Source organism: Athene noctua, chromosome 3, assembly GCF_965140245.1.
Source record: "Athene noctua chromosome 3, bAthNoc1.hap1.1, whole genome shotgun sequence".
Classification (NCBI taxonomy): domain Eukaryota; kingdom Metazoa; phylum Chordata; class Aves; order Strigiformes; family Strigidae; genus Athene; species Athene noctua.
The window spans coordinates 21778552-21804221 of NC_134039.1; the positions used below are offsets into that span (position 1 = coordinate 21778552).

At 35.4% G+C, this 25670-nt stretch overlaps 1 protein-coding gene across 22 annotated transcripts in view; it reads left to right on the top strand.

The window, feature by feature from the left end:
- PLEKHA5 (pleckstrin homology domain containing A5) overlaps positions 1 to 25670 on the top strand; it is a 191779-nt gene that overhangs the window by 27479 nt on the left and 138630 nt on the right. The window contains exon 4 of one of the 22 annotated variants that reach the window (XR_012633390.1): positions 2079 to 2238. The exons of 20 other annotated variants lie outside the window; for them this stretch is intronic. Coding sequence is in view for 1 of the 2 variants with exons in the window: in XM_074902225.1 (XP_074758326.1) it covers positions 2216 to 2238 (23 nt within the window). In the remaining variant the exon portion in view is untranslated. Of the gene's footprint in view, positions 1 to 2078; positions 2239 to 25670 lie in introns of those variants that run through there. One more of the 22 variants, XM_074902225.1, reaches the window with a different exon arrangement.

The following is a 25670-nucleotide window of genomic DNA, read 5'->3' on the forward strand; positions in this document are numbered from 1 at the left end:
GAACAATTTTTGCCTATTGCTTGCTGAAGCAAGCCATTGGCAAACCCAGGCCAAAGCCAAGGTAAGTTCACCATTGCATCAAATAGAGGTTTTGTATACTTTTATAGAGACTCTTATCAATTCAGGTTTGCTTACTGTAGGCATGTAGCTTGAAAACTGGGAAAGTAAGAAAAAATGAAGTGATTAAAAGGGATAAGATTTCTTTTCAGCCTTGAGTTTCTGTTTACTAACATAAACCTGTGCTCATTGAGAATTCAGCTTTCGTTTGAACCTTTGTTATGTGCATTCTAAATATCCTTTCCCATTCAGCTGAGACTTTCTCCAGAAAAATCAAAGAACTAGTCATGTTTGCAGAGAAGAGCCCTTTGAAAGGAAAAACAGAATTTGGAGAAAAAATGAGATCAGATTGTTTTCCTCCAACAGTAAGAATCATAGCATTCCTCTCAGAAATTTTGTTCTTTTCTTGTTACCTTTATTTTTCTAAAATTAAGGCAAGAGTAAAGTTTATTCTTGGCCCTCATCTAGTTCATTCTTACATGGTAAAAGCTCTACATCAAATAATGATGTATGGCTACATGAGTGAACTGAGATGTAACGTTACAATGAACTTGAAAGACTCTAGACACAGGAAGAAATGAGTGTGGGTCAGAGGAGGAGAGGTGGTACTGCATCCAAAAAGCAGATTATGGGGGGGATGCTGTGGTAAGAGGATGGAGGTAGTGGTGTACTGAAGGAGAAGGCTAAAAAGGTGGGAGTAGTTGCAGAAGGGGGCAAAAAGGAGCCTGGTGGCAGTAAAGTCAGTGAAAGGAGTAGGGGTGGGAACTGATTTCCTAGGAGCAAACTCGATGGAATTTCTCCCAGAGGGAAGGGTGGCAAAAGTTCACCCTGTGAAAACATGTTGTCTGACTTGTGTGCAGGTCTGGCAGGGCCTATTACCCCTGGTTTATGAACCTGTTTCAAAGTTAGTTTGGCAGGTAGAACATCAAATGTGAACGTTAGGAATTACTGTGCTTATAAAGTCTTCTTGACTGTGTTGTCTGTGGTTGATATTTTGAGCTGTGTCTTTCCTGAAGTGTGTTTCTAAATTACATAATACCTTGAATGCTTGACTTTTGTTAAGATAAGACTTGAAACCGTGAGGAAACTTGAAGTTTTATTTTTTAAAAAAACCCAAGTTTTTAACCGCTTGTAAGAATTAATGGATAATTATTTTGAAATGCAAAAAATCTGTATGTAAGTTGTTACATAAAATGTTGAAATCCATGAGACAGACATCGAAGACAAGCTTTTTAATAGATGTTAACAAATTAATAAGTTACCTTTCCCAGTTTCAGAACCTTGTTTTTGGGAGTGGTAATATTTCTTCCCTAACTTTGACCTTAATTGATGATGGGGTTAATAATAGCAGGTAAAACTAATATATAATTTATGCTGTTATTACTGTGAAGTGAATTCTGTGCTCTTTGATTTTTTTGGTACCTACAGTGTGTAAAGGATGGTGAAAAACAAAGGAAATGCTGATCAATTGTAACTTTCTGTGTAGGTGGCTGCTTCATTATTTTGTAAACATAGCAATGCATTTTTTTTTTCCCCAACCCCTCCCCCTTTGGAAAAAAGATAATTGAACTAATGTGCACTCTAAGACTTATTCTGGGACCTGTACCAGTATTTCCTCTTCCTTTTGTGTAGGGTGTTGCACAGGGTCTTTTTCTCTTCCCTGTCTCGGTTCTCATGTCCTGTAGTACCTGGAACTGAGGGACACTTCCAAAAACTCCTGATATGGCAGGCAGGTACCTTGTGAAATTTTTCAACAGAGAAGTTTACTTGGTGTAGCCACTATTTGGTAGAACTTGTATGGGTCCAGATTTTACCTGGTGCACATTATGTTTTGCTTTTACCTAAAGGAATCACACGGACTTTTTTCTGTGGTCTGCAAGTGTTTTGTTGTACTGGATCAAAACTAGCGTCTGTTGTGGTGCTGCTCTAAGCCTGTTTTTCCTGCATATGTTTATGTTACACTGGCTCTTATTATAATGAGTTACACTTTCATTAAACCTGAGATACACTTTGGTTGGCAGTTCAGAGCGATCTTCAGTACACTTCTGTGCGTGTGTGAGAGAGGGAGAAAACTCCTTGTGAAGATTGAGGCAAATGCTGGCTGGAAGCAAAGCTCCACAGCCCTGACTGCTGGGATTTCTGCCAACGTGATGCCTGTATGGGTGTTTTTTCTGTGTTTCAGTAAGTAAATACCTAAATTTAAACACTTCCTCCTTCACTTTCCTTCCCTTGCCTTCTTTCTTTTGAATGTGGAAGGTAGCCTCTCTTGTTCATTTCACTTGGTCTTGCATTTGGTTGAAGGGAAGGTATTCTCTTATAGTGATGTTGTCGTGGAAGAAATTGCATCAGTAAGCACTTTCAGAAGTAGAAGTTTGGGAATGGGAATTCAATAGCACAGGCACTCCAGTAAAACTTTGGGAATGATTCCTACTTCCCAGTTCTGGGTAGGACAGGGAGGTCTGCTTAAGTAGTTGGTTGTGAGGTTTTATCGTTCTGCTCCAGACATATAAAACTCAAGTTGAATAATTGTTTGAAATCTGTGAAGTGGAAAAAAAAAGGCTTTTAGACTGCATTTTGAATGCCTTTGTGGGCTGTGATGGTCATAGAACTTTATATAAACAATTAAAAACCACTTGCCTATTCAGGACGCTTCAGAAACTTAGTCTTCATGACTTTCTCCACCATGGCGCACTCCATGCTTCTCCTAGTAAGAACAATAATTTGTAAGGAAAGGTTTATTGCCAAGCAACTTATCCTTTAAAGTTAGCATCCTGGTTTTTAAAAATAGCTTCCAGAATCTATTACAAATCATGTTTAGGAGAAGCAAATACTTAAAGAACAAATGTGCTTTATTAACTGGAAACATTTCAGTGTGTCAGATTGGGTAAGAGAGGTGTCCTAGTAAACGAAGGTGTTTGAAAGGAGAATACCTGGTGAAAGTTTTGATTTGAAATACCATCTTTGCCATCTTTCAATTCCAGTATTTAATGAAAACTAGTATATTCTTTATTACTCACTGAGTAGAACTACTGACATTGTCTTGCAAAAAACCCCAGCTTTTGATGCTATTATCTGAGTTATACTACTAGCAAAATTCTGTTGTTTTTTTCCCTCTAATTTTGTGTTAAATTCTACAGATTATGCAGCTGCTAACCAATGTGTAACATCTGTCATTTTTGAGAATGGCTTTTGGGATGTGTAAAAACAGGTGAAATAATCTTTAAAGTTTTTCAGTGAACCTGGTTTATAAGAAGGACAGAAATCTCACTTTGAAATAAAATGTTGTAAGCAACAAGAATACATAAGTGCTATTTCCAAATACCTATGGGGAAGAAAAAACCCTTGTAATTCAAATGTTGAGAAGGATAACTTGATTTCTTGATGGAGAGAATAAAGCTGGTTAAGACTGGGGATATTTTTAGTTGTTTATTTTTACATGTTGGCCACACCATTTTGTAAGGCTACTTTCTTTTGTATTTTCCATGTAAAAAGAAAATCCTCTAGATAAATTTAAAACTTCTTGATTAAAATATTTTATTAAATACAGAAGATTGAAAAATCAAATTGCAAACAAAAATATGTGTTTGAGCAATCAGTGTCATAACAGAAAATGTTTATTTTAACAATCAATTTTTAATTTTAATCATAATAATGATGTAAATTAAACCTCATTAGAAATTCATATAATCTGTTCTGATCTTCTATCTCGTTTATTGTACAATCTCCTGTGCTTATCTGGTCTGAAACACTGATGTGTTTTCCCGAGGTGCTAAGTCACAAAAATGTTACTAAATATTTTTCCATTTATAAAACTTTAGTTTTTACTAATTGATCCATCTTTATTGTATTTACAGAGTTAAAAGCATTTGACTTTTGAACCAATAAATATTTAATTAGCTGAATTGAATGCCTAAGAAGAACATCTCTAATATAGTGAATTTTATGTGTGGGTCACTGAAGTTATCTTTGATCAGACAGGAGGTAGTTATTAAAATTGTTCTACAATGCATTCAAAGAGTTTAGGAGTATAAATGCTTACACTCATCACCCGGGAGCCTTGGGCCATCTGTCTGTAGTTAATGGTCAGTAAAAAATACTGACTTAGTTTCTTACCTATTTTTGCAAGCATACGGAAGGACTACACCATGCTGATGAACCTTGACACACTAGTGTTCTGATCACTGCCATGCAACCTGTCTCCTGCTTCTGTCCCTCCTTTTGCTCAACTTCAGATAAAAATGAACTGACAGTCGGCAAGACCACTTAATAAACCTTACCTTGAAGTAGTGTGGAGATGAGACTAGAAGGAAGTAGAATGTGAATTGTGGTAGCACTGCTGAAAATGTGGTTTGACTTTTGTATCATTTTGTAGTGAGCCTTGTATTTCTTTTTCTGCAACTCCTGTCTGATAATTCCGTTACTAAATTAAAAGTTTTTTTTTCTGGAAATTGAAATAAAAACTTCCCCAGATTGCCACAAATAGTGTTTAAGAAAAGTTGGTCTTAAAAGCAGATAAATTGACAACAAAATCTTTCAATCTATGCAATTTTCTAGCCGAGTACAATGCATAGTACATAGTAAACAGTATAAAAGGTGAAGACTTGGAATTATTTAGATGAGTGATACTTACTGTTATGGGTAAAGTGACTTCTGTTTAAATATAAATGAAATGAAACGGCATCCTTTTGGCCCTCTCACTTCCAGTAGTGGGGTTTTATTTTTAATTATATATGTGTGTGTGTGTGTATAATACATATGATTCATTGTTCTTTATGCCTCTTTAAAGAACCCCCCACTCCAAATTTCTTACATATGGATCACTTGCATCTTGCTTCACTTTCAAAACATAAAACGATTTCTAGACATCAAGAAAATCTGAACTTTTTCCTAAAGTGCTCTTTATTCTTGTATCCTAAGCTAAGCACGAAAGAGATTTTGCAATACTCTTCAGAATAGAGCATGCTGTTGTGGTTTTTGTTCAACTTCAGGTGAGAGTGCCAAACCTGTCTAACAAGAAATTCGGGATTTCAGTTGCCTCTGATGGCTCACTTTGTGGTTTAAAACAACAAAAAGTGCTATCAAATTCAGCAGTCAATTCAAATGCCAGTGCTTTATCCTCTTCGTTATAATATTTTGTTTGGGTGCCTGCTGCTTCAGAACATTTTTGAACTCAAATATTTAACTTATGTGAAAATCTTGCAATTAAAGTAGAAAAAAAGTCTGTTGATGAAAGCAAGCAGTGGTATCCTATTAGCTTGTAAGTGGTTGTGTTTCACAGCCCTCTATGATTTCAGCTTGGGCTACCTGAGACTGCATCAGGCTGAGGAGTTGGAATTATTAGCATCCTGGTTTTAAATAAGAGGGGGAGAAGGTCTTTTGCAGTCGTTGTTCAGTAATGAAGTTATTTTTCCTTTTTGACTTAGTGATGCTATTTATAAATTGTTAAAACAAACTTTTCAAACTTTTAATGAGGATTGAAGGTACTGTCATTTTAGACAGGTATTGCAATTGACATTAGCTTGTATGAGAACTCTTGCATTTCAATTATGTTATTACTTTATTTTAAAATTGCTTTGTGCAATAGGAAATGGGGTTTTCAAAGAAATTATGGTAATTTAAGGGTTTTATTTAATTTTTCAAGGAGATGAAGAAATCAGTCTGGAGTTGGTTCAGAAACTGTCTCTTGCGCAGTTTCACCAGACCTGAATATGTAGGAGATTATGTAGCTAGCAGAACGAATCTGTAAAGGACAATGTTTCACTTGTTTCAAGATGGGATAAGCGCTTCTAGGAAAAATGGGAGTAGGATTTGCTGACTGTCTCTTGTTCTCTTATGTAATTTTTCTGCAGCAGTAGGGACCTAAATTGTAACAAATGAAGGTGAGTACATTTTGGATTAGATTTAACTACTGGATTCAATAGATATCTCTATTACAGCTGTAGTAGGAATGGTCAAAAGCAGATATGGGGGAGTTTTATGTTTTGGGGTTTTTTCTGTCCAAATTTGGCATACGTATGGTTACCACAAGAAATCAAATGCAGTGCAGACAAAGATGTAGTTGACAGCTGTTAATTTTGAGCAGATGCAAATATTTCAAGTCTTCTGATTAGTTTATTTTCCTTGAGTTGAAGTAATTTGCTTTTTACTAGTTGAAAACCTTGTCTACACTATTAGTTTGAAAAAAACTTTGGGACTTGTTTATATCAGAAAAACAACTGTCTCCAGCTCTTGTCTCTTCGATTCTTCTTTCCTTCTGCAGTTGGACCTTCTCTTTCTCTTCATCCTTTTTATTCTATATATGTGTCATTCTCGTTCACCCTACTCTTTTCACTGTTATTCTGCTTGCTTCTAGCACGGGTAGCTTAAGTAGTGTTAGACATGATCTTGCCCAGTTAGCCTGCATGCCAAATTTTCCTAAGGGGAATGTAAATACTGTAAGGTCAGTTCAGTATCAGATGACTACAGACTGAAATGAACCTTGCAGGATCTTCTGCTGTTCAGTCAAAATTAGGACCTGCTCAGGATACAGTGCGAAATATTGAAAAGTCACAACTTTGGATTATTTTATGCTTTACAGATTTTTATTTTTTTTTACTTTCACCTTTCTTTTCTTTCCCTTAACTAAAAGCAAAAGAGCACTGGGCACAACTCACTATAATCATGGTAATTTAGTGATATGTTTAAAAACCTCTGTATATATACTGATGGATTACTTATTTCTTTAAGGTTGTAAGGCAGAGGAAGTGGTGTATATGTGTGCATGCTCATCTGCAACGTATCTAAAACAGCAATACGTAAGCATTGAACTAATGTGCTTTTGATACCAAATAAAATCTTCAGTCTGTCCATTCCTCCATTGTTTCCTCTTACCACCTTCCCTTCACCCTTTCTTCGCAGAAAAGAATTGTGGGGAGAGGACTGTGATAAACTCACATAGCAGAGCAAAAACAACCTGCTTTTTATTACTTTCTCCTGTACTTCATACAAAGGTGCTAGTCCGTCTTTTGAGGGAGAAATGCTCAGTGAGTTTCCTTTAGATCAGTGATGCTCTTTAATTGACCATATGATAGTTTGGATTACTTATATCTATGTGCTGATAAGGACTAGATGCAGCACTTCTCATTTTACAGAGAGTGGAAGTATAGGTTAGTGGTTGAACTTGAGGGGTTTTCTTTGTAGCGCTGTCAGTAGATTGGTGTATTTTAGACATACTTGTCTTCTGAACTGTTGTCTATGAAAGGTTGGCTGCTATTAATTACTTCTGGTGAAGGAATCTGTCTAATTAATGGCACTAGAAGAAAATAACCTCTGAATGTTAATGGACAAGTCAGGGGTTGAATTGTTTTTTGGTGTATTCTTTTGGCCACACCATGACAAGACTGGTTCATTCTCCATTTTACACCCAGGTCTCTAAGATGTTATGACAATGTCACTGTGAAATGATAAAAGAAAAATATGACTTGTGGTTGGGGGATTTTTCCTTTCTTTTTATCAAAGCCTGTTTATTTTTTTGAGGAAGTAGGGTTGTAGTCATTAGGTAAGTCCAAACTGCTTTACAGTGCTTTTGTAATGCCCCTAGTAAACTTTTACCAACACAGTCTGTGGTTTTGTGTGGGAGGCTTTCATGATACTCAGATGAAGAAATATTAGATTATTGAATGCTAAGCTTCGATTTTCTTAGTGGATTAAAGTGCATATTGAAATTGTTAGAGATATTGATGAAAAAGTACAGAATAAAAGATTTTAAAGAGAATAAAACATTTTAAAATGGATAGTGTTTGTAGCTGTCTTGTAAGTAATGTTAAGTTCAAATTAATTCATTATGAAATGGCTCATTCTGAAGCAAGGATAAATGTGTTATGGCATGTAAAGCCATCTGAAGGATGGTACTCAAAAAATACCTTTCTTGAATGGTTTCATTAATACTTAGTTTTGTGCTATTGAGCAGCATTTTTTACTATACTTGGAATTATTTATCTGGAGATCAACTTTATATACCCTTTCTCTAAAAATGAAAAGCATAAACACCTGTGTGCTGGTAGGACAATGCTTAAAATATTCAAGTAAAAAAGTCAGGTTAATGGCTGTGAAGTAGTAGGAACAGCTGATCTATCTGTTCTGTGCTTTCTTTTAAAACAAAATGAAAAGCTTTTTTGTTACTTAAAAGAATGTGGGGGGGGTGTTTTGTTTTTTTATGAAATGATGTAATAGTAATTTCTCATTTCCATTTGAAAATTAGGGGAATTTCATCATCAGGATCACATACAAGAAGTATGTGACTAGCTGTGTAGGATTTTTGAGTTTTGTTTGGTTTTGTTGTTTTACAGCACTTTGCAAAACTGCTGTTGAATTTCTGGAGCCTTAAAGTCAGGGCATAAGGATGTTGTAAATACTATTACACGCATAACTTCACCATATGGATTGACTCTCTTTTGGCTTCTGGAACTGACTGAGTGAATAAAACAATGTCTGTTCAATTCATTGTTACTTTTCTTAGCCTAATTCTGTAACCCCAGGATTTATTTTGGGAAAGATCCAGTACTGTTCGCTGAGAAGTCTACAAGGGAATGTTAGTAGTTTTTGTTTGTTTGTTTTTCTATAAAATAGAATATTGGGGCTTTTTAAAAGCTTATTTTGAAGTATTTAATCATCACACCTCATGAGGAAGATTCATTAAACATAGTTCCCTGTTCATCATTAAAACTTGAAAAGAAAGTGCTGAAAGTTATTTTCTATTTCAGTAGGAAAGGATGCAGGTCTGTTCTCTCAAATTTGATTGCATTTGCTGTCTTTTGTACAGCTACATTCCCATTAAAACACTGTTTCTTACTGTTGCTGAATGAAAAGTAACTGTTCAGGGGCTCTAACGAGTTTCCTCTGCATCTGAACTGTGTGTCCATTAAGTGTATTCTGGGACTGACATTGGAGTTATCCTCTGCTCTGTACTGTTTCTGTACTCTGTACTGTTACTGTCTCTCTGCAAACCACTGTCAGCTCTTATATCTTTATTTAAGTAATTTGGCTATGCCTCCTTTTATGTAGATGAAATACTACTCTTCCTAGTTAGTGAAGATGGATTCCTGGAGTTCTGAAAATGAGTTACATTGCAATACCAAAACCAGCCACAGTGTCTGTACTCTAGCTGCAGTTACAAGTTGCATCAATTTGGATTTGTCATTTTAAATAATTTAATCCGAAGCTAGGAGAATTCATTAGCATCCTTAAAAATATGTGGAGCTTATTAGCAAATTCTCTTTTTTTGTATACAGGGTTTTTTTGTAACAAATGAGTATAACTATTTTGTTTCAAATCCTGATTACACTGTAGGCAGTAAAATGTTGTATTGGAACAACTACAGAGTATCATCATTTAAAAATTAAAGTTACAGAAAATTATATTGCTGTGGAAAAATTAGTTTGCTTTATTCCCACAGGCACTAACTATCATTGTTCTAAACTGAAACATAGACTTTTCTGAAAAGGATCCTTGTAAGGAAAACATAATCAAGAGCCACTAAACTCTCTGGTCTTATTTTTAGAGATAAATTATGCTATTTCATTGGTTGTATTCCAAGTTATGTATTGAAATGGCAAAACCAAAAAAAAGTTACTTGACTTAATTTCACATATTGGTATATACTTAGCACTCAGCACCCAAATAAAAGAGATTGCAAGGGGGAAGAATCTAATTTCATAATAAAATTCCATAACCTAGCAACTTGAGTTTCAACTATGTTTGAGGTGTTTTGTTTTGTTAAATTTGCATCCAAAACCATTGCTCTTGTTTCTTCACTTTTTTTTTTAAAGCAACTTGACTTCTCATGCTTTTAGATCGTGTTTTGTACTGCACAAAATATGGTGGAAATGCTTGCTCTAGAGTTCTCTGGTGATACTGCTGTGAGCTACTTCTGTATATGTTCAGATCTTTCTTTGGTGTTATGAGAGTTCTTTGGGCCACCAGAAATTATACAAGACCATTACTAGTCTGTAAGCTATATACTTAGGTATTTAATAAATTAATACATATTTACTTGCTCAAGGTATAATAAAAAAAAAATTGTGTGTGGAACAGTCTTTGAAGCTGTGATTTTTATTTTGAGTAATTAGCTGTCCTCGTCTTCCAGTGTTACTACTTTATGCTATTATGATTCACCTGGTAGCGTAATAATGGCCAGGATAATTTGGGAAAAACTGACTCACAGAAAGCTGAGGAGATGCAAGTCCCAGGAAAGATAATGATATCAGGATATTATTTGATATGCATCAGTAACTGTAAGCAACCTATTGAGTCAGAGAAATATTTTGTGAATTACACCAGTAAATAGGGAGGGAGCTGAGTGGGAAGAGGCAGCATGCCTCTGAATGGACACGTTTCTTCAGAATAAAGACTTTTAATGGAGAAAAATAAAATCTACAAGAAAGATTGCTTTCTATTTCTACAAATACTTGGGAATAGGATTGGCATATAGTCCCGGCAGCTGAGAAGAGAATGATTAATACCCTGCATGAAGTTAGGACAGGAATTTACATACAATTACTGTTCTCTTGCGCTTAAAGGAAGCAGCTATGTTTTCAAGATGTGACCTGTCTGGGCAGTAGATGAACTGAATAGTGTGAATTCATCAAAAGTTTATGTATCTTTATAACCTGTTTTGAGGCAGCTGAAGTGGTTCATGTTAAATATTTTACATGGCTCAGCTTTCCCTTTCAAATAATTTTTTTTTTTATCTAACCAAAGTTAACCATCTGCTTGTAGAAGATATTTTGTTACAATAACAGGTTAAAGGTTTTCATTGTGGTACAAGATTAATAAGTGGAAGAATATGAAGCTTGAGGCCAATTAAAATATTTTCTTGTTCACTCTGTATAAGTAGTTCAGCATTAAAACAAAACAACCCACAACTTATGATGAGGTCTGTAATGACATTTTATAGAGAATGTGTTTTGGTGAATTTTTTTTTCTCTTTATATACTTGTTAATTATGACTACTTAATTAATCTTCTCTTTTTGGGGGCTTGGTTCGTTGGGTATTTTTTGTATTTGCCTGGAGAGAGGGACATTCCCAAAGTAAAATAATAATAATCACATCTGTGTAGTGTTAATACTGGCTCAGGGATTTTTTTAGGTGACTTGTAGTGTTCATTCTTTAGGTAGTGATTTGAAAACTGAAATCACTTTCTTTGCAGATTCTATCACTGACTTCTTAAAAAAAAAAAAAAAAAAGTCTGATTCTTACTTAAGGTAACTAGGAAGAAAATTGCCCTCTTGCTCTAAATATGCTGTGTTGAATACTGAATTCAGCAGTAATGTTCATTACAGAGGAGAGTATAAGCTCCTTTTGAGCCAATATCTTAATTAAATATTTTATTTCTCCTTTGTTAAAATAAACTTAGAGCAAATGTCTGTTTATAGAATGAAATATTCTTGCAGTTTTAGCAAGGAAGCTCTACATGTGTTTAAAAAAACATTTGCATGCAACTATATCAATTTGTTGTCTTAGTAGTATTTCCAGAAAGTCATGGGATCTTACCAATAGATGATCAGCATTCTCACTGTAGTGGCAGGTAAGTGGAAACAAAGCGTCTATATGTAACTAGTGTTTTGTTGCCATGAGCGGTATGACCAGTGCTGTCCATATATATATATATGCAATAATAGCTTGTTTGTTGGAGACAGGCGAGGCGGTTTCTACTTTTTACCCCTTGCCACGATCTCTGGCGGTGCTGAGAGAATCCTAAGCCTTTCAGAAAAGTGTTTGTTTGAATTATTTTATTTGGAAAGTAAAAACAAGATAATTGTTTTTGATTCTTAAGTGTGTGTTTTTGTCATGATGCCACTGCTTTTGACTGACCTTTTCATGCAAGGATTTCTAGTTTTTTCTAACAAGACTTCCTATTTGAAAGGCAGTACTAATTTATACAATTTAATTGACATCTTCATGATGTTAGTCTTAAGAACTGACAGAATTGCATGCCCTCAGGATACATATAAAAAAAATCTGTTGATACTGAAATTATATTTTATCACTTTCGTTTAGGAAAAAAATGGAAGCTGTGACCTTGATCTACAGTGTAGAGTAAACAGGCTTCCTGAAATCAGACAGTTGAAAAAGTCACATGACTATAAAGGCCTGACATCTGAAATAATATTGTTCCAGTTAAGTGTATCTGGAAATACGAGCATAGTTTTATACTAAAGTAGTACTGGTTTAACAGGAAAATGATATAATAGAACTAGTGAAGATACAGAGAAGTTTGACAAGGGTGTTCAAAGATAGAAGCTCTTCATTCAAAGAATGCATATAATACTTGACTGAAGGCTAATGTGGAGACTGTAAGTCTATAAAATTATATATGGTAGAAAGGAGAGTAGATAACACATTTGCTGTATGTTACAATAGAAGAACTATCAGGAGGAGTTCCAAATCAAGAAGAGTTGACCCTTGTGGTTAACGTTCAAAAGGTCTGAAAGAAATATAGACGTAACTAAAGAAAGTGACTGAAAATATGTAGAAAGTTTAGGTCAGGATGCTGTAGGCTGTAAGTCTGCATTCATGGAAGAAGAATACATGGTCACCTCTTTCATTTAGTATCCCACCTCTGAGGTTTATCGTTGCTGAAGCAAGGTATCACTGTGCGTCTCTCCTGTTCTGATGAGCTCTCCGAGATGTTTGCTACTAATCATGACTGGGAACAGTTCACTGTGTTACATAGACTTTTGATCTGACCTAGTTCAGCTACTCTTAAGAACAACACTAATCACCAAGTTATAAATATTAATTTACTAGTAGTAAATGAGAGGAATGTTGTTTTAATTATGGTTGTGCAGATTCTTAGGAATGGTTTTGGAGACTATCTCTGGTATCTTATCACTAAAGCTTTGATGGATGCTGTGTGTGCACAAAATATTGCTGTATGGGAAGACTTAATACTCTATAGTAATGTATCAGTCTTTACTTGTTTTGAAAATAAACTATGTAAACATGAAAATGCCACTGATCTTCCTACTTAAGCTTTACTGCACACAGAACTTTAATGAGAGGAACATAAAATTTATGAAATCTTTAGATACTCTGCTAGTTGAGTTTTGATATAGATTTTGGAGATAGTTGGAGAATAACTTTAGATGATACAAGCTTGAGAAGGGTAGATTGAGATACTTTCAACAGTCTAAATGACGGACTGAATACTTGTTTGAACAAAAATCAAAAATGATATTGTCCTCTTTCCTCACTTTCTTCCCAAAAGACATAGCTGTTCTATCTAAGCACGTTGGTATTTTTAGAATTGAAGAAAAATCATTCTTTATCAGTAGTTGAATTATTAGGAAATAATTCTTGCTAGATTACTATCTCAAATAAATTTTTATATAAATTTAATCAAAATTTATACAAGTTATTTCTCTAAAATTACAGATTTGATTTTTTTAAAAATTAATATTAGTGAAACCATAGGAATTCATTTGAGCAATGAATGTGGAAGCTTTCTTACATACAGATCTCAATGTTGGTCAACTGTGAAAATTAAATTTTGTTTTGCTGCATGCAGCCCATAATTGATGTCAGAATTTTGAGTTTCAAAATAACAGACATATTCATAAAATGTAGAAGACAATGACGTAACTTGCTATTGCTAATACTAAATCACTGTAGGTTCTATACACAAAACTGCAAAAGACAGTGGACTACAAGAACTCTCTATTGGAAGGCTCTGTGAAGGGCTTAGTTTCTTGGAATCAGTATTGTGTTATTAAAGAAATGAGCCTGTGTTGGTTTTTAGATATTTTGAAGTCTTACTGGCTGACACAAATGACTTTTTTGCTGTTAAATTACATGTGTGGGAATAGACACGTGAACTGTCTCAAGAGGTAGGAATCAATTTGTAAATTTGCTGGATGTGCCTCTCCCCAATTCTTTAAAATATAAAGAGAATGTTATAAAGAGAACTTAGCTGGTAAAAACTGCTTAGTGTAACACCATCTGGATTCCTAGTCTAGGATTTATTTGCATTTAATTATTTTTCATTTGGATTAGGAGGAACAAAATTAGGAATAAGTGTATAATAATACCAGAAACCTGGGTTCTCATTTTATCTAGTGGACAAATAAGAGAACTGAGTACCAAGAATACTGGAAACTGGTAATTTATAAATCAAACTTTTTCATTTAAGCTACTCATCGCCAGGAATCAGGTTGTGATGCATTCTACTAATACTGCCTAAATTTAAATCCTGCCAGGAATTCAGCCAAGCTTTTAAAGACATTTGATGACTTTTTTGCATGGTTTATCCATTTCTGAAGAGAAAATAATAAAACTAAAGAATAACTGAATGAGTTTCCAAATGTTGATAAAGATCTTGCCATGCTTTCCCAATTTTCAGGCTGTTTGGACTGTTTTGTGACTACTACTTAAAGATATGTCAGTTTAAATCCTGAAAAACAATGGAAGAATTGTTTGGCAGAGAAGTCAGCAAGTAGTGTCTTGGCACTGTCTTCACCTTTTTAAGCCAGGTTGCTGACAGCAAAAGGATGAACAGAACTTTGGAAAAAAACCCTCAAAACCTCCAGTCTTCCAGACATAAGTCTAAATGCAAAATGTACTCTAGGGAGACTGCATGTTTTTATGCCATTACTTTAAAATTCTCTGTCTAAATTAATAGGACTTGTATCTATTTTCAGGTAAAAATATTTTTCTCTTTTCTTTACAGGTTAATTAGCTCTTGGTAATTACTTACGCTGACTCTTTAATCTGTGTGATGGCACTTCCACATCAAAACTGATAAATTATTGGGGTGCAGCTACATTTGTTTCTAATTTTCATTCCTTACAAAAAACTCTTAGGATCTAATTCTTGCAAAACTCTTAGTAATAGATGAAGGAATTGGAATACAGGAAATAAATTCTAAGATAATTCCTCATGTTATGTCAAAGACTGCCACAATAGCATTTGCTCTCTGCCACTGTTTGATGTATACTTTTTGAGCAGGCTCAAAGCAATGGTGAATTGAGGCTACTTCAAGTGCTGACAATATGAAGTTTGTAAACAAACAAACAAAACCAAATCAAAAAACCCAGACAAGGGAATTCTGGAAGAAAAGCCTCTGTGCATGGAATTGCCAGTGGAAGATAACAAATGTTAATCTTTTAAGAGAGTAGGAGTGCTGTGTGAAACAATTATTTCATGCTTTGTATATCCTATCTGAAGCACCCATGAAATTGGTTACTCTTTCATAATTTTGATCAAAGATGTGTAGATGTAGGTTTGCCAAGTCCAAATTTAGCAGCTCACCCAAGGAGAAAGTTTTCAATTTTTTTTTTAGTGTAACTTTGGAATACTTTTCCAGGATATGTTCATCAGCTTAAATTGGTTTGAAACTATCTAGAAAAGATCAGTCCCACAGATTTGTTTCCCGTAGTCATTCCTCTCTTACGATGGCTTTTTTTGCAATCATGCAGTTGTGGGGTGTCAAATCAAACTGAAAATTTGTCTTTTGTAGGAATAGTTTTCAGTCAGATGTGTGAGCTGACTTGAACCTATATCACTTTCAAGAGTTCTTGTGCAAATATCAGTTCATCAGGCAGTATCAGCTATTCATAGAAAAGTCTTTTGTGCTGGAATAGCTCCATCTGTTTGAAGAGAGTTCGTTAGTGCTGAAATGTTTCTCACTAAGTAGCATGCTGTATGGTACTGATATATGGGAGAAAAAATCCTTTATGTAGACTGGCTTATAGTTTTTATGCAGTGTTCTTATGTGCATACTTAAGTAATGCCAGCTCAGTATTTCCCTGCAACTCACTCATGTTTCTATTTATACTTACAGTTTGCTTTGATTATCTAAACCCGTAAGTAGGTGCTATTTCTAGCATAGAGGCATACTGAAATAGAGATGTAAAAATATTCTTTGAAGTCTGCTTTTATGACTGCCTTCAAAATCAGAAGAAGCTTTAGAATCCAGCAAAACTGTTCAGTTCAATAAAAGTATTAACAACTTGCCTGTCCACAGAAATTTGAAAAAAAGTGCTGTAGTATATAGCTGAAATGGGTTGAGTTAGATTGTTAAATCTAACAATTAACTCAATTAGATGAGTTAAAATGTAATTGTACTAACAGGAATTGTTTAGAATAATAGAATTAACTGTTCTAGTTTAGCAGTGTATGTTGATATCTTTAGTAGCTAGAACTATGAACTATTTGAGATAAGTCTAAAACCTTTGATTACACTTGTAAGTACAAGTCTAAATTTTATGAACTTTTAAAAGTGACTTTAGGAATGGGGGAAGGCAACTCCCCTTCACATTTCTTCCTGGCTATCATGTATGTGTGTGCACGTGTGTGTGTATAGACGTAAAACAAGGTTTGAGATTTGTATAGTTTTCTTCTAGTTTCTATGTTAAAAATTCAGGTTGTTTCTTAGACTTCTAGATGACAGCTACAGGACTATTGAAGTTGACCTAAGAAAATGAATGCCAAGCTGACTGAGCCAGTAAATTTCTTTCAATCTCCAAGTTATATAATTTTATTTTAATCACCATTCCCTAATGAATAACTATGAAAATATGTAGAGGTATATTTAGATAAAACAATTAATGCTTGAGATCTCTAAAATTCCAGCAAAACCAGAAAAGAATTGACTTAACATCACTAATGTTTCTGTGGCAAAGCAGGCAATGAAGGTAGAATAGAAGGGGGGAAGGGAAGCACCAAATATAAAAAAAATGGCAAAAGGAATGTTTACCTTAGCTACAAATTCCTGGAGGAATTTGAATCCTTAGGTTGTCTTTGTGCTCATTACTATAATTTAAAAATCAAAACAAAGAAACAAACAGCAAAAGAACTTTTCAGAAGTGCAAGTCATTCATCACATTGATAAAATAAAGGAAAAGACCATTCGATTACTTGACTTGCTTGTAAACAGTTTTTTGTCCACAAATTATTTGATGTGTCTGTTGTTTTTAAAGGCAGAGAACATATGCCATATTTGCTTCACCTGTTATCACAGCATAGCATGGATTTATGTGCCTAGAAATAAAGGGAAGTATTTTAGACTGAATATCAGCTTTGTTGGTTTTGGCAAGATGACTTAAGGAAATGGTTCTGCCTTGAAAAATACTGTCAGAAACAAGTTTTCAGTGCAGAAACTCTATTAAAGGGAAGAGACAGCTGCTGCTGCTAACTTTTTTCAATGCTATTTGACATAGCAATATCATTTTGTCAGCAATGGCAGAGGCTTTTGTCAGCTCATGATAAGAAAATATAAATATCTTTTGAGAAGTGCGTAATCTGTGACTTTACCTCATCTAAGTTCTTGCCCAGAGAGGCTATTGGGTTTCTGTCTTTGAATTGTTTGTCAAAACTTGACTGCACAAGGCTCTAATTAACCCCAACTAGGTTTGAGGCTGACCCTGGTTAGAACAGGGGATTGGACTAAATGAGCTCCAGAGGTACTTTCCAGCCTAAATCACTGGGTGATTTTTTTGAGTCAGTGGATCTTCCATAAGAAGATAACATTGTAATAGCTGTTTTCTCCATGGGTATCAGCTTTCAGCTGAAATGTGAAAGGAGGAATACTAAGCAAAAATGTAACTATATACACAGATTTATTTTTCTGAGAAGTGCTTCATAACAGGTTGAGTGGAGATTGGTCTTTTGCTGCTGTTGTGTTTGCTAATACAGCTGTAGCTTACATAGACTTGTAAATGTCTCTGAAATTGCAGTTTGTTTAGTAATGATGAAAACTGCGCACCTTCATGAATCCTAGTGCCAAGGAGAAGTGAACTTTCAGTTTAGTCCTCCTCAGCTAAAAAATCAAGAGACTTTGAATGTAGAAATTAAAAGTTTTGTCTTGGGGGGGGGGGGGGGGGGGGGGGGGGGGGGAGGAATTGAAGCTTAAACTGAGGAGGTTGGCTCAAACTTGGTTCAGAGCAGACTGATGTGATGCAGTCTGGATTGGGGTCAATATTTTAAGAAAGCACCATCCCCAGGTTTCTATTAAAAGCTGTATTTTGTTTGCAGTATTGGAGTATTTGTTCTTAAGGAAATAATTAAAATGTGTTCTAGGGGAGAAGACCCTTTCATATCTGTGTGGATATGATGAAAGGTCAGTGAATAATAGTTGAAATAGATTTTGAAAGTTAATGAGATGGGTTAAGGCAGATGGTAACTCATCCTGAATGTGGTAAGCTGAAGAGGAGAAATTTAAGGTGCTTTTTCTTTATGTAGTATTTTTAGTGTTTCTAATCTGTTCATAGATTTATTTGAAGGCAAGGATTATTTCTACTTCATGTTAGTTTGTACGATTTGTTTGGAAGCTTTAAGTGCTTCAGTAACTATTAATGAAAATCCTCTTCATATTATATTGAATTTGTAACTTTGAACTTTTAAACTTTAAAAACTTTGTTGAAAAAAGTGTTGATCAGAATTATATCTTCTTTAGGGACCCAGACCTGTCTAGAATAAGGCATTTTTCCTGGTCTTTTGCTTTAACTGACAGCTCAGGGGTAAATATAACAGCAAAGGGGGCTTGCTAGTGTTAATTGTCTTAAATGCATCATTTAAAGCCAACAACAGCCAAACAAAAAATCCAACACTTCTTGAGAGTGCTTTGTGATGCACTTCAAAATATAAACATATTATGAAGCTGGAGAACAGTATTGACAGTTGCCTCATTTCTGTTTTGGTCCTGTGTCAGCTTGTGTGCACTAACTTGACTGTTACTAAAGGCCTGTTGACTTACATGGTATTGCCCTGTCTTGATTGTCAACCAAGGGAAGCCAGGATAAAAGATTGTAAGGAGCAGGCAAATGTGACCATGGAGAGATGAACTGATGTGTGTCTAACAACATTTGAGTACAGTAAGTAATTTCAGGTGTGCTTGGTGTGGATTAGATCTCAAAGGTGATTTCAGGTGTGCCTGGTGTGGATTAGATCTCAAAGGTGATTAATTCCTGCAAAGTTTTGTGAAAACAGGGAGAAGGATCTATTCTGTATGGGAAAAATATTATGGAGAGCCTCAAAAATTAATTTCTGTGTGAGATGTTAGAGAATCCACTTCTTAATCAAGAAAAGTCCTTCCTGAGTGAATTTTCTGGAGCCTAAAGAGGATGTGTTTGGTTTTTGGTTGGTTTGTTTTTAATTTCTGTATACTTCTGTACTAATTGCAGACTGATGCTGCATTACTGCATAGTTCTGTGCTGTGTGCTAGTATTTCCAGTTTGATTCCTGTTAGAGATTTCCACTGTGCTTTCATATCTTGAACATGTCCTAATGTTCTTAACATTTGCTGGTAGGGCAGAGTGAAGGCTGTCTAATAGACAGCTTCCAAAGTGTGGTGTTCACCAGCATTCAGAAAACAGAGTAAATGTGAACTTTCAGGCACCTCCTAGAGAGAATCTGTGTTGATCACCACTGCAGTTAATTTTAGTCCATGCTTCTGGAAAAAATTTGGAAGCGTAGATAAAAAAAATTGTACAATGAAGAATAGACAGTAGGAAATTCTACGTAGTTTTAGGGTGCAGAGTAAAGCTTGACGTTTTGGTACAAGCAAACCCAGCTGCCTATACTATGTTGGCAGCAGCTGCTATGAATAGCATAGGGGTGAATTATCCCTTCTGTGCCCCCAGCCTCCAAGGAAAAACAAGTTGGGATGTTTCTTTTTGAATAGATTAGTTTCATATGAACAAGGCAAACTATCTGTAAGAACAAGAATTCTGTAAGCAGCTCATTTATGGAGCAGGTATTGAGAACCCCTCACCTGTTGAGTCAGCAACTTTTTCACTTGATCAAGCCTGTTTCAGTAACTGAATGAACGTGAGTCATGACTGCAGTTCTGTTACATTATATGAAAGACTTTGATCTTTTATCTAAGTCATGCTGATTCTTCCAGGTCTTTTCCAACCTAGACGATTCTGTGATTTCTTTGACGGTGGTTTTTGAAGTAAAATCAGTGTACGGGTGTTGTGGGGTCATGGGGTGGTTTTTTTTTTTTTTGTGGTGGGGTATTCAAATAGCCCTCTCCTATTAGAAATGCTGTTATTTAGGAGAAAATTGCAGGAGTTTAACAGAGGGCAAGGAACTGTAAATCCTATACTTAAAGGCTGCAACTGATACAGGGATAGTGAGGAGGCTTAATGGGCCCAGGATATTACTGCTAGATACAGAGCTTGTAAAATGTCATTATGCACACCTATAACTGGTAAGAGTGCTGTCCCTGTTATAAAAGGAGCATTCCAGTTCTGGATGTATTGGTTTGGGTTTGTTTACCTAGAAATTAATCTTAACTTTGAAGCTTGATTGCATAAGAGGACAATAATAACAGGATAGTAGTTCAGAAATCTAAGATTAATTTTAGAGTTTAAGACATAGTTGAAGCAGAAGAGAAACAGAAATGACCCAAATAGTAAACTGTAGCTCTCATCTTTTCTCTCATAAGGCACAACATAAGTGAGGATGAAGTGATATAAATGCTTGTATTTTAGACTAATAATATGCTTCAAAGCATAAAGCAAGATTTGCTTGTTTTAATCTGTGGGAGAAAAAGTCCTTTTATGTCTGTTGTGGTAATGTGTGAAAGTGTCTATTTTTTGACCTTCAAAGAGCTATCTTAAAATATTTTCCTCTCTCTACTTTGTTTTTAATATTTTCCTTTTTAATGGCCTGAAATATATCTGGATGTTTAATCAGTTTTCCAAATAAAGAACAAACTCACCCAATGTTTTTCTTAACCACCTATCAAAAATTAGCTATCCTATGTCCAGAACTTCAGTATCTTTCTCATTTGACATAATGAAATAGCAAATATTGTGAAACCTCCATAGGTGCTTAGCATCCCTTTTGATGAGTATTTGATCAAATATAAAAACCTCATCTTTGAGAGCAAGAAAAATAATAAATTGCTTTTGTATGATTCATTTTACCTGAACTCAGTCTGACAATAGAGGACATTCATTAGCAAAGTTAGATGTATTGCTTTAAGACCGAAAATATTGTAGCTGTTACAAATTATGTAATGAAGCTGTAATGAATGTAAAATTTACTGAGATTTGTTTTAAAATGATTAGTGTGTTGTACAAATGCAATGTACATGTGATTGCAGCTTTCCTGGGCAGTGGTGCAGGTGATGAACTTGGAGTTTACAGTAAATTACAACCGGTTTAGGACCTCGTCTTTCAAGTGTGTAATGTGTAGTTAAATAGGTAGTGCAATAAAATGCTAGCTTTGCTGTTTGTGTTGCTTTGATTCAAGCACAGTGTCTCTTAAGCTTTTCACTGTTCTGTTCTGCTTGCTTAAAACACATGAGTAATGCTGGGGTGGAGGAGTCTTGGCAATGAATTAGTTTACATCAATCTATAAATGGTCAAGGACTGGCACAGAAGGAAAAAATAAACATCCTTTCTGTACACCACTACTTAATTGGAGTGTGTTCTTACTTGCTAAATGATTGAAATGCTGGGGTTTCAACCCCAAGCCCCAAATTAAGGTTGACATAGGGGTGATTCCCACAGCCCTTTATAAAGGGGGGGTGAGTTTACCTCTAAGCTTCCCTCCAGGGTGCTGCCGGCCTGGCAGGGAGAGCCATTGGGTAAAGGAGCCCCAGGTGTCCCACTTGGGGATAAAAGCTGGGACCCCTTGCAGGAAGGGGCAGTGTCTGTCTGTGAGGTGGGTGCACTTTGCAGAGTTCCCTGTTGGGGAAGGATCTCCTGCCTCCCTGGAGCTGGGCTCCAGTCAGGTCTGGCTTTTGTAAATGTGGGCTGTGTAGAGATTCAGTATGTGGCTTCCTTGGCCTTAGGTATTTGGCTTGTTGGCTTGGTTGTCTCCTGTTTCTTCTATGGGAAGCTGCATTTCACCATTTGTTCCACCCATTGTTGGTCATGGGGTGTCGTTGTTGAGGCCAGTGGGATTGATGTCAATTATGTGTAATCTGACTGACTTGTTTGTACCCCTAGTGCTCACCCATGTACTGACCCTTTTGTATCCAATACAATTTGGTTATTGGTTCATCTTTATGCTAGGCTTAATAATTGGCAAAACAATGATGAACTTTATGGTTGGTGTGGTCAACAGGAAAAACTTGTTTTAGGCTTTAGGGCGAGTACCTGGTGACTGCTGTGAAGCTTTTGTGGGGTTTTCTTTTTTCTTTTTTTCCTCTGTTTTAAAATCATTTTGGATTATACAAATTTTTATGCTGGTGTTGACTTTTCTGCTTTCTTAAGAAATAATGTATTATGCTGGTGTGAAAGAAGGAATGAGTGAAAATTGTATGACTTCATAAACACAGCTTTGTGTAACTGGGATTTATAACTTTTCAGACAAAAATATTTAAATAAATTTGTTTTAGTGAGATTAAAGTTTAATCTTTTTTGAAGAAGATACAAAAAAAAATATCAACACAGGAAGGTGTTCTGTGAATGTAAGAGAATTTTGATTTTAAACATGGAAAATGTTATATCACATTGGTACCTACCAGAAAAATGCGAATAAATAGAATTTATAACATGACAACTCATAAGTTAAAATAAGTAAAAACAGCAGCAAGGAAATGCAAAACCAAATAAAAAAAAAAAAAGAGCAAGCGGAGAAGGAATGTTTGGCTCAACATAGTGCTTATAAAAGTTGTTCAGCTTTAAGGATTTTAAGATTTTGTATTCTTTGGGTGAGGGGGAAGGGTCAAGCATTTCAAACAGCAGCATGACTCTTGGAAGTTGCACATTTGGCATTGGCTTGCACTTTGTAACTGGATGCTTATGTTGGTAATAATGGTTGATGCAATGCTTTCTCTTCAAGCACATACCACAAAGGATAATTTGTATGTATCAGTCTGTTTCTAGCTAAAAGTCTAGATGTATACTTGTTAAATTGACTGTTCGTAAAAAAAAAAAAAAAAAAAAAAAAAAAAAAAAAAAATCAAAACCAAAGAAAATCCAACCATAAAAACAAATAAACACTACCACCACCATCCCTCTCCAGGAAAAATAACCCACAAACCCTCAACCTATAAAATGTCAGTCTTCTGTTATTGGGGGGTGGGGGGGGGGGCAGGGTATAAAGGTAAAAATATCAAAAGGTAAAATAAATCAAAAACTATGTGTGGCATAGTATCATAAATGTGGAACTGGTATACTTTTTCAGTGTTTTTATTGTTTGGGCTGGTGTCAGGCTCGTATCTTTGTGTGTGGTCCACTGTCCCCATTTATTTTTAAGGTATATTATCTGAAGTGATTAGAAATAACCAGTATCAGTGAAATTATAATTTGAACTTCCAAAATGTTAAAGTTGAATAGCTATCAAAAGTGGTAGGTAGTTCAGAACTACTTTTAAGTCTGTTTTCTGGGTGAGAAGGCACTTAAGTGGCAGATGCAACCTGAAAGACTTGGTAATTTTCTGAAGGAAGTCTCTAATCTTAATATGCTGGAAAATGGAATACACTATTATGTTACATAAATAAGTGTAAAGAACTGCTGTAGGGGGATAAAGATTGGAAACTTACAAGATAAAGGGAGCTGAGTTGATCCTTTAATGAGTCTACCTTCAGGAAAACCAGCAATTCATGGTGGTTTAAGAGGTTACCTCAGTTAGATGTTAAAGTTTAACAAGTTACCTCCTTGCTCTTTTAACAAAGATTTTTTGTGTCATTCTTTTAGGGAAAACTAACAGCAACAGGCTTGTCTGTTTATATCAGAAAGAACATAAAGAAATGCCATACCTTACAGTTCACAAATAAGCATGTATATAGATGGCTGAGTTGCTGGTAAGCACAGTCTTCTCAGAAGATACATATTGATAGGATGAAAGCCAACAGATACAAATTGTAGCAAGGGAAAATATTAAGTGTTAAGGGAAAAAAAATACTATTAGGGTAATCAGGTAATGGGACAGATTGTCCAGAGAGAGATTTTGGATCTCCCTCCAAGATTCAACAGGACAAGTTCCTGAGCAACTTGATCCATTTTGGCCCTGCTCTGAGTGAGGAACAGGTCTAAATAATTCCCAGATTTCCATTCCAGTCAAAATTATTCTGTGATTTAGGATACTGCCTCCCCTGCTACAGGTGTGGAAACTCTTAGGATGGAGGTGGTGTGGGCAGCTGTATTTTAACCTGGTTTAGGTCTTGAATTGCCAGAGTGCATCTCTGAGCTGTCAAATTACAAATTTCTAGGTGTTCTTGGGGGGGTGTGTATGTACAGAAGTGTTTTTGAAAGTCTTCTCATAACTCCAAGTAACCTAATGGAGCTACTATTTTCATTTTTTCCAAGTAGTACTTGGGGGGGAAAAAAAAGTAGACATCCATTGGCTGTATAACATGTGAGGGGATTTCACTCATTCAAATTATATCTTTAATAGATATCAACTGTCATCATAACTAATTAGTTACAGATCCTTATCAGCTTTTAATGGTAGTAGCTCTTACATGTGAAAATACTGAAATGTCTCACTTTTTCTTCAGAGAAATGTTAGGGATATAATTTGGTCCTGCAGTAATTTCAAGTGCTAAAAATATATTTTAAATCCTGGTAATTTTAAGACTGACTGATAGCTGCAATATGCATGCATGTTATGGATATGACTAACAGCCACCTTTTTATCTTCCCATCTACATTAAAGAGAATGTCATGCAAGTCTTCTGTCAGTCAAAAAGTAGTTTATAAATGCATCCAAAATACTGAAGTTATCCGAGTTTTACTGCACCTTGGGACAAGGGGAAGAGCACTGCTAATTTAAATCCACGTTAAAGTTTTTTTCACAAATTGTCCAGAGTCGGGATGGTCACTGCTTGACATTCACACTTACACCAATGAGTGATTGTTATCAAGGTTTCTTATGGAATTATAGGAAAAGGTAGGATATAGTAGTTGATCTCCTTTGGATTTTTCATAGCTTTTACACCAACAAAAAGATCTTCTAAAGTTCATTCCTTTTTTAGTCTTGCAGTCATGGTTACACAGTAAGAATCCCTTTTAATAAAGACTCTGTTGTCAGATCGTTGGGAGCATGCATTAATTTTCAGTGTTACCTTCCCTGCCCACTGAGTAAACAAAACTGACCTGCCTGATGGTCTGTTATTGGACTGTAAGCAGATCTACTAATTGGAAAAAAAAAAAAAAATAATTAGAATTGTAGACCCTTTAAAACTTTCACTGACTTCCATACCATTTGTTTGTTGGAACAAAACGCAACCCCTCTGCAAGGCTGTTTGAGACACTCACTCCTAGATCATGCTTTACTGGTTTATAGGCAAAAACAGAAAAAGAGGATGTAGACAAAAAAGGCTCCGTTTTTTAAAGTGTGGTCATCGTATTCAACTAAAATATCCCAAATAAAACTAAATATCCTGTCACTTGCTTGCCTCCAAATCTTTTTGTAAATAATGTGACATTTCCCCATTTTTAAATAGCCTGACTGCTGACATGTTTAAATTCAACTTCCTACAAAAGTGTGAATAAGTTATTTTGTGTTGTTGGTTTACTTAATTTTATTTGAGAACAGTAAAACTACCACATAAATATGGCTATCTCCCTCTGTCAGAATTTCTGTTCTGTGGTGGGCTGAGTGTCTCTGTGAGCTGGAGCGCTGTTTCCCTGGTGTGTTTCCTGCACAGATTTTTACCGCCAGGCAATGTAGA